This window comes from Alexandromys fortis, unplaced genomic scaffold (genome assembly GCF_014885135.2).
Source record: "Alexandromys fortis isolate MF-2015 unplaced genomic scaffold, M_Fortis_MF-2015_v1.1 scaffold_4, whole genome shotgun sequence".
NCBI classification, from domain to species: domain Eukaryota; kingdom Metazoa; phylum Chordata; class Mammalia; order Rodentia; family Cricetidae; genus Alexandromys; species Alexandromys fortis.
In genome coordinates this window covers 33,381,492-33,391,303 of record NW_026067944.1, presented here as the reverse complement: position 1 = coordinate 33,391,303, position 9,812 = coordinate 33,381,492, and the positions used below count along the sequence as shown (strand labels likewise).

The 9,812-nt window shown below is 39.0% G+C and overlaps 1 protein-coding gene across 1 annotated transcript in view; it reads left to right on the top strand.

The window, feature by feature from the left end:
- Positions 1-2,193: 2,193 nt before the first annotated feature.
- LOC126505863 (60S ribosomal protein L27-like) overlaps positions 2,194-9,812 on the top strand; it is a 112,192-nt gene continuing 104,573 nt past the window's right edge. Inside the window, exon 1 of the mRNA XM_050149093.1 lies at positions 2,194-2,596. Within this exon, the coding sequence (XP_050005050.1) occupies positions 2,194-2,596 (403 nt within the window). The remainder of the gene's footprint in view (positions 2,597-9,812) is intronic.

Sequence of the window (9,812 nt, the reverse complement as noted above, 5' to 3'; positions counted from 1 at the left end):
TGTTCTCTAAGATACAACTCAAGTATGCAAGGTGTGTGTGTGTGTGTGTGTGTTGCATCTGTGTGTGTATGAGAGAGAAAGACTATGATACACACATATGGATATGTATATATTACACTATTTGCTTCTGAGACAGTGTTCACTATATCGTATCTTGGAATTCATCATGTAGCCTAAATCGACACTAAGCTAGTACAGTCCTCCTATTTTAGCCTCACAACTACTGGGCTTACTGGCATGAGATTACATACCTGGCTTTTAATTATATTCATTTTATTTAATGACTCTATCACTTATTATTTATTTTTTTGTGTGTGTTGACTTGGTATCTACTTCCATTCTGGAAGGCAGAAGGCATTTGGAGAAGTCCCTCTTTGTCCCTTATGCTGTCTGTCCTCACAGATGGTTGTTTCCACAAATCTTATCCATCATCCATCCATCATACAGTCCCTTATGGCACATCTAAGGTTCTTGCATGGCATCCCCATAAGTGGTCTCTGTGGTGAGGGGTTGCCATGATTTATGGAGGTACTGCAGACATCCTTTCCTCTTTGGAACCTTGGTGACACTCCAGAGGTTTGCTTAGAAACAGGGCATGAAACCAGTAAATGGGTTCCCTAGATCATCTTCTGTACCCCTTTAAACTTTGTTTCTGACATCCAGAGTCTCACCATGTCCCCTCCATTTCTCTCACTCTTCTTCAGCATGCAAACACTTCCTGATAAGTGATTCGAGGCAGCACTTTCTGTGTAGTGTTGTTTCTTTGTTTGAAAATATAGAAGTTCTACTTAGCCATTGTGGAAAAAATAGGTCCAGTCCTTGCCTAGGGTAGGAAATCAATGCCCCAAACAAATAAACAGACAAGAATAAAAATGAACAGTGTTTCAAACATCACTAATATCTCAAATATATTCTATCAAAAGGTACTAATGAGGTGAAATTCATACACTTGAAATTGAGCTCATCTATTTACTGCCCTAGTGAAAAGTAAAGGATTCCACAATATACCTTAATCAATGGTGTTCCCGATGAAGATAATGTGCCACAGCTAGGGAAGAGTCTGAGGACACAGCAACACCAATTAATACAATTGTCACATAATTCTATGATGTTCCTGTAAACTACCATGCTCATTTTGGCCCTCTTTTTTTCCTGGTCTTCTCATTTAGCTGTATATTTTTGTAAAGATGATGTAAATATGACTATTTTGAGCTGTAATCATGTGTCATCTTTCTCTCCTTGTTCGGTATTATTTGAGAGCAGTAACTATTGTCTGGAACTAACTTAAGGGAACATTGAGCTGTGAATACATTTATGAAAAGCAGCACAGGGTCAGAATTCTTCTCACAGTCTGTGCTGTTCACAGCAAGAAGAAAACAGAATCTGATGCTGCAGGCACCCAATATTGTCTGTGGGAAAGCTTTCTTACAAGTTGATGTATAGAATAAAAGCAAAGGGGTCTTTGCCCATTAATGGCTTATCAAAGCTTAAATGTCTTATCAGGCTTGTGCCTGAAACATTCATGCCACATAAAAGGATCCCAGTTGATGCTGGACCACCTTTCTGATGGTCATCTCTCAAGACTGCAGTGCAGCTGTAAAGGCCCTGTCACTTAGTGATGTCATCACTTTCTCTCACCATAGCAGGGCACAGTAGTTAAATGCTTCTTGTGATGCAGGCATGGGAAAACCTGCTAAGCTTTTTATTGAAATGTTATAGGATATATGTATATATATCATTTTCTTGAAATGTTATAGGAAACGTTTATACTTGTACAAATATACAAAAAAACTTTTGGGTTTTTATTTTTTATTTTTACATTTATTTATTTATTTATTTATTTATTTATTTATTTATTTTTACTATGTAACAGTTTACCACAATACTCCAGCAGTGTATTCTTCTCATGTTGACTGCGGTTGGTTGTACCAACTTCTCTCAGGATTGGTTTTATCTAGTCATTTTATTTATTATGGTTTTAGAAGTAACAAGCAATTTTTATACGGCGTAGGGGGCTGTCATGTGCATGTGCAAGTCTAATCTATAGTGTTCACACAATGATGACATTTCCTAATTACATATTTCCAAAAATGAACTCAATCCTGTGTTTATATGACATAGTAAGTATGTCACTTAACTGCTTATAAAATAAAAATATGGCTTTCTGCTGGGAACCGGGTGCTCGCTGTCAAAATGGGCAAGTTCATGAAGCCCGGGAAAGTGGTGCTCATCCTGGCTGGACACTACTCAGAACGCAAAGCCATCATCGTGAAGAACATTGATGATGGCATCTCAGACCACCCTTACAGCCATGCCCTGGTGGCTGGAATTGACCGCTATCCCCGAAAAGTGACGGCTGCCGTGGGCAAGAAGAAAGTCGCCAAGAGATCCAAGATCAAGTCCTTTGTGAAGGTTTATAACTACAACCACCTGATGCCCACAAGGTACTCTGTGGACATCCCCCTGGACAAAACTGTTGTCAACAAGGATGTCTTTAGGGACCCAGCCCTGAAACGCAAGGCTAGGTTGGAAGCCAAGGTCAAATTTGAGGAACGATACAAGACAGGTAAGAACAAATGGTTTTTCCAGAAGCTTCGCTTTTATACATACATATATATACATATATATATATTTACATCATTAATAGTTTAAAAAACAAAAAAATAAATAAAAATATGTTATTTTCTAACACAGGGTCATAGTATATATCTCAGGCTATCTCTAAACTAAATATGCTTTTGCGCTGTCTTTCCAGGGCTGAGGTTACATGTGTGCACTACCATTCCCAGAAAATATTTCGGTTTTGGTGGGAGTTTTATAATACAATATGAATCATATCCCAAGTTTAGAACAAAGACTTAGAATATGTTGTAAAGATTTACATGCCACCATTAATAAAGACATATGAATCAAAAATATTTCTAATTCACAGTAATAGTCATATTTATTTAATATAAAAATATAATAAAATATTGCAAAATAGGGTTCCTGGTTATCAGATACGTACTTAAATTGAGAAATAGGACACTCTGAGAATCACTGACCAAGGGGTTTTAAGTTCCCATGGTCTGATCAACATCCTGCAGAACTGGAAGAAGGGGTACGATATTTTGTAGTTAAAGGTAGCAGAACTCCAAAAGTTAATAACACCAAGGTCTAAAGATGGAGAAATGCAGAGACCATTGGTATTAAATCCTGAACTCTAAAGGCGAAATAAGACAGTATCTGATAGAGAACAGTAAAAGATGGATGTCCAAGCCTCAAAAAAGAGTGGAGTGAGCAATGAGATCCGATCCGGGCACCAGGAGAGACATCTTTGGGGTGAGTGAGTTTCTGACCGTGGCAGCAGCCTGGGACAAGGAACTCGGACGTTCCTCATCCCTCCTACACTTCCTGGTCATCCTCAGGGGCTATACTGCCCATTACCTCCTCTCTCTTCCTATCCCACCCAGCTTGCATCCACAACCCTCCTCTCCCCCCTCCGTCTGACTCCCTCCCCTCTTTGACCACATAACATCTCCCAGCTCAGCCTGTTAGGGCGCTGGGACCGAATCCGAATCGGGAGGGCAAACGGGAGGGTGGTAGCTCCTTTGTCCCAATAGCCTGCCTGCTGCAAGCAAGGTAGGCCCTTTGTTTAGGAGCCACCGAAGCAGCAAGGAGATCCGAACCGGGCACCAGGAGAGACATCGGGCTTGCATCCACAACCCACCCAGAGTGGTCCTGAGGAGTTCCATCTGGACGGTAGTCCATGTTTGGGTGCTGAGGAGTTCCAGCTCCACGGGACGGTCCCTGCTTCTACACTGAAGAGATACACCCAGAGATTCAGTCACAGCAAAGACTGGACCAAGACACCAGGCCTCTCCTGGCTCCATTTGAAGGAGGAGATGGGAAGGCGCCAATGCAAGACTTCCTCCAACAACCTGAAAGGCAACATGACTTCACCAGAATCAAGGGATCCCGAAATAAGAAGAATTGTACACCCTACTCCAGAAGAATTAGAAGAAATCGACTCAAAAGTGAATTATATGAAAATAATAGAAGACCTTAAGCAGGAGGTGAAAAACTGCCATAAACAATTAGAGATTACAAACAAAAAGGTAGAGGAAATGAATAAATCGCTTAAAGATACCCAAGAAAATCAAGAGAAACATGAAAAAGCAATCAGACAGGTACGGGAAGCAGTTCAAGACTTGAAGAATGAAATGGAAGTAATGAAGAAAACACAAACCGAGGGAAGATTGGAGATGGAAAATCTGGGTAAACGAACAGGAACTACAGAGACAAGTACTACCAACAGAATACAAGAGATAGAAGAAAGAATATCAGATACTGAAGATACCATAGAGAAAATAAACACACTGATCAAAGAAAACAGCAAAACCAACAAATTCTCATCACAAAACATTCAGGAAATATGGGACACAATAAAAAGACCAAACCTAAGAATAATTGGAGTAGAAGAAGGAGAAGAGGTGCAACTCAACGGCCCAGAAAATATATTTAATAAAATTATAGAAGAAAACTTTCCCAACCTAAAGAAAGATGTACCTATGAAGGTTCAAGAAGCATACAGAACACCGAATAGGCTGGATCAAAAAAAAAAAAAAACCCCCCCGCCATATAATAATCAAAACACAAAACATACAGAATAAAGAAAGAATATTAAGAGCCGCAAAGGAAAAAGGCCAAGTTACTTACAAAGGTAAACCTATCAGACTTACACCTGACTTCTCTATGGAAACCATGAAAGCCAGAAGGTCCTGGATAGATGTACTGCAAAAACTAAGAGACCATGGATGCAAGCCCAGACTACTATACCCAGCCAAGCTTTCATTCACCATAAATGGAGAAAACAAAATTTTCCAGGATAAAAACAAATTTAAACAATACGTAGCCACAAACCCAGCCTTACAGAAAGTAATAGAAGGAAAATCTCTAACCAAGGAGTCCAACAATGACCACAATAACTCAGACATCTAGAGACCCGTCACCAGCGCAACTCAAAGAAGGGACGCACACGAACTCTACTACTAAAGAAGTGACCGGAGTTAACATCCCCTGGTCATTAATATCACTTAATGTCAATGGGCTCAACTCACCTATAAAAAGGCACAGGCTAAGAGATTGGATACGAAATCAGGATCCAACATTCTGCTGTTTACAAGAAACACACCTCAAACACAGAGACAGGCACCTACTCAGAGTAAAGGGCTGGGAAAAGGCTTATCAAGCAAATGGACCTAAGAAACAAGCAGGTGTGGCCATACTAATTTCTAACAAACTTGACTTCAAACTTAAATCAATCAGAAGAGATGGAGAGGGACATTTTATACTCATAACAGGATCAATTCATCAAGAGGAAGTCTCAATCCTGAATATCTACGCCCCTAATATAAAAGCACCCACATACGTAAAAGAAACATTACTAAAACTCAAGGCAGCCATCAAACCGCACACACTAATAGTGGGAGACTTCAACACTCCTCTCTCACCAATGGACAGGTCAATCAGACAGAAACCTAACAGAGAACTAAGAGAATTAATGGAGGTAATGAATCAATTGGACTTGACAGACATCTATAGAATATTCCACCCAAATCGGAAAGAATATACCTTCTTCTCTGCAGCTCATGGAACCTTCTCGAAAATTGACCACATACTCGGTAACAAAGCAAACTTCCACAGGTACAAAAACATATTAGTAACCACCTGTATCTTATCAGATCACCATGGATTAAAGTTAGAATTCAACAACAACCCTACCCCCAGAAAGCCTACAAACTCATGGAAACTGAACAGTCAACTACTGAACCACACCTGGATCAAGGAAGAAATAAAGAAAGAAATTAAAGTCTTCCTTGAATTCAATGAAAATAAAGAAACAACCTACTCAAACTTATGGGACACTATGAAAGCAGTCCTGAGAGGAAAGTTCATAGCACTAAGTGCCCACTTAAAGAAAACAGAGAAGGCACACATTGGAGACTTAACAGCCCATCTGAAAGCTCTAGAAAAAAAAGAAGCAGACTCACCTAGGAGGAGTAGAAGACTGGAAATAATCAAACTGAGGGCTGAAATCAACAAAATAGAAACACAGAAAACAATCCAAAGAATCAATGAAACAAAAAGCTGGTTCCTGGAGAAAATCAACAAGATTGATAAACCTCTATCCAAACTAATAAAACGCCAGAGAGTGAATATGCAAATTAATAAGATCAGAAATGAAAAGGGGGACATAACCACAGACACAGAGGAAATTCAGAGAATCATTAGATCTTACTACAAAAGCCTGTATGGCACAAAACTGGAAAATGTAAAAGAAATGGACACGTTTTTAGATAAATACCATATACCAAAGTTAAACCAGGACCAGGTGGACAATCTAAATAGACCTGTTAGTCGCAAAGAATTAGAAGATGTTATAAAAAACCTCCCTACCAAAATGAGCCCAGGACCAGACGGTTTCAATGCAGAATTCTACCAGAACTTCCAAGGAGACCTACTTCCTATACTCCTTAAGGTATTTCATAATATAGAAACAGAAGAGTCATTACCAAATTCCTTTTATGAAACTACAGTTACTCTGATACCAAAACCACACAAAGACTCTACCAGGAAAAAGAAATACAGACCAATCTCACTCATGAACATCGACGCAAAAAGGAACCCATAGGAAACTATCCTTGGGACATTTATGGTAAATATTTGTCTGTCTATCTATCTATCTATCTATCTATCTATCTATCTATCTATCTATCATCTATCTGTTTATTTATCATCTGCCTATCTTCTGTCATCTATCATCTCTATCTATGTATATGTATAAAGTATAGTATGTGATCTCAGAGTTAACATTAATAATTAATATTGGAATAAAAGAGGAGCTTGGAGATAACTTCCAGTGATATCTTGAAAATATAAAGATTTTCCTTCATCTTCTGGTACCCAGTTATAAAAAGAAACTGTACATGGTAGTGTAGACTTGTAATTTCACTGTTGGGTAGGTAGAGAAGGGAGAATCCCTGGGACTCCCTAAACAGCATGTCTAGTATTACTGGTGAACTCTTGGCCAATGAGAGACCTTGTCTCAAATGAAGGGGGTGGTGTGCTTAAAGATGATACTTTAGGTTTTCTTCTGACAACATCATGCAGATGATTTAAAGAAGAAATGTTGTTTGCCAATGATCGTGTTATCCAAAGAAATATGGACCCAACAGTTTGTCATTTAATAAATCTAACATTACAGAAAGACACAGATGAATCTATATTTCTGACATCGGGAGCTCAGAAGATTAACTAGAAAGTGATGGTTAAAAATGACAAGGAGTACATTGGAGGGCAAGCAAGGCCCAGGAGTAGTCAGAACAAAAAGTATCAGCTGTACACTAAATGCCTTAAATTATAGGTGAGGCTAATAAAAAAAGGCTCATCTGCTGAAATAGATATTTCCTCTTTTCTTAAATGATTTCCATCCTTCAAAGCTCTCAAGTACAGTAAATTGTCCCCAACAGTCTTTTCTCCGTATCTCTTATCTATGATACTGTAAGGGCCTCTCTATGCTCTTTAAGATTTATAATCCAAAGAGACACCAATATACTAGTGATCTGGACCTCCTTATCACAGAGGAATTGAGGACATCTGGCTCCCAAATAATTCAAAAGTAGTATAATGAAAGCAAAATTTGCATGGAGGTCTTACCATTACTTTTCTACCCCTGTGGCTTATCGAAGAGCTACTGGTGCTTATCTAGAACAGAAAACTGAAGCTTAAATTAATTTTTATTGGAAATATTATTTTAATAGATGAAATTACATTTTGAAAAGGGAGCAAATAACAATTCTTTCTTCATTTAAATCATTGAATATTGGCAACCAGAAATAGCTGTGGTGCTTTTTAGATATCAACAACCAACAACACTTGCCTGCTCAGAGTTATGAAAAGGGTAAAAGAATTTGCAGGGATGGCTTATATCTTGCTTTATAAGGAAAATTAATGTTCTCTTTTTCTGTACACATTACATATCTATGTGTGTGTGTGTGTGCAGGTATGTATATAAAAATGAGAATATGATTGTATGTGTGTGCAGATATGTATTTGAAAGTGTGTACATGATTGTGTGTGTGAGTGTATGTGAATGTATGTATATGAAAGTGTGTACATAATTGTGTGTGTGTATGTATGTGTGTGTGTGTAGTCCAAAAGTCAACCATGGGTGTTGTTTCTCAGGAGCATCAGCCTTGTTTTTTGAGATGGTCCCTCACTGGGACCTGGGCTCAATAATTAGACTAGGCTGACTGGTCAGCATGCCCCAGGGTTCTGCTGTCTCCATCTCACTGACACTTGGTTCACAGGCAAGTGCCATCATGTTCCCTTTTTGCCCTGGGTGCTGAGGATCAAATTTAGGTCCTCACTGTTGAGCAGCATGCACCTTACTAACTGAGCCAACTTACCTGATAGAACGTTTATTTCTTACAAGACCCTTACTGCACAAGATCTTTTTTTTTTTTTTTAAAAAAAATTACTTTGGTTTTGTTTCCTGCCCTTTAAAGCTATAGTTTACACTGAGTTTTGAATGATGAACCATTTTATATTCCTGACAAACACTACTTGCTTGTAAAATAATTACTTTTTAAATGTATTTTACAAAAGGTTTGCTAACATTTTCCTGGGGGTTTTGTGTTTACTGTCAGGCAAGCTACTCGCGAGCCTTTATCAGGAGCTCTGCTTTCCCTTCTCACTTCTGACATCATATGCCTGACAAAATCAACACAACACAGGAAAAGTTTATTTTTGGCTTACAGTTTGAGGGTACAGTCCTTCATGGTGAGGAAGTCACAGCAGCAGTTGTGTGAGTCAGTTGGTCACATTGCCTCCTCAGTAAGGAGGGAGAGGGTGCTGTATGCAGCTGCCCAGCCCCCGTTTGCCCTTTGATTCAGGCTGAGATGCCAGCCCATAGGACATCGTTATCTCAAAGGCACCACCCACTATAGTATGCATCATCTTACCTCAATTCATCTAACGTGGAAAATGCCTCACAGGCTTGCCCAGAGATTTTGTTTCCATGTGAGTCTAAGTCCTACAAATAGACAATCAAGATCCAGCTTCATGCTAGGTATTTATTAAAAGACTGTACTATTTTCTTTGATTTTTAGATATCATGATCAGGAAGTAGAGATGAGCAGACAGCTACGGCTTGCACGGGGCTCCCTTGTCAGTTTCTTGCACTCAGACTTCCAGTCCTCCCCTGTCACTTGTCCAGCAGTTGCATTATTCATATACTGCAGTTTTGATAGGACAATAGGGCATCTGGTTTAGCACATGTCAGTCATGGTGGGCCTTGATCTCTGTAAAGATTTCACGAAAAAAAAAAAAAGATTTCACGATTATTCTGATATGCAGCATTTTTTTTCTCTCTTGACAATGCTGGACTCTTTTTATATTCCTTCTGTATCACATCTATTACTTGAGTTTATTTATTCCCTTATTTACTCATTACATGTAGTTACCAATCTAAGGCCTATCACATGGTGCCAGTCAAAGCAGTCAATGCAGAGTCAAGAAGATATGGGAGTTGCTTTATCTACTCTAGATGAACTTCAAAAGTGGCTTTTAGGACATTGAGCCTATAATTCGGGTTCTTAGAAAAGCTAAATAAGAAGGAGAACCCAAAGAAAAACATATAGGCATCCTCCTGAACATTAACCTTCATCAGGCGATGAAAGGAGACAAGAGACAGAGACAGAGACCCACATTGGAGCACCGGACTGAAATCTCAAGGTCCAAATCAGGAGCAGAAGGAGAGAGAGCACGAG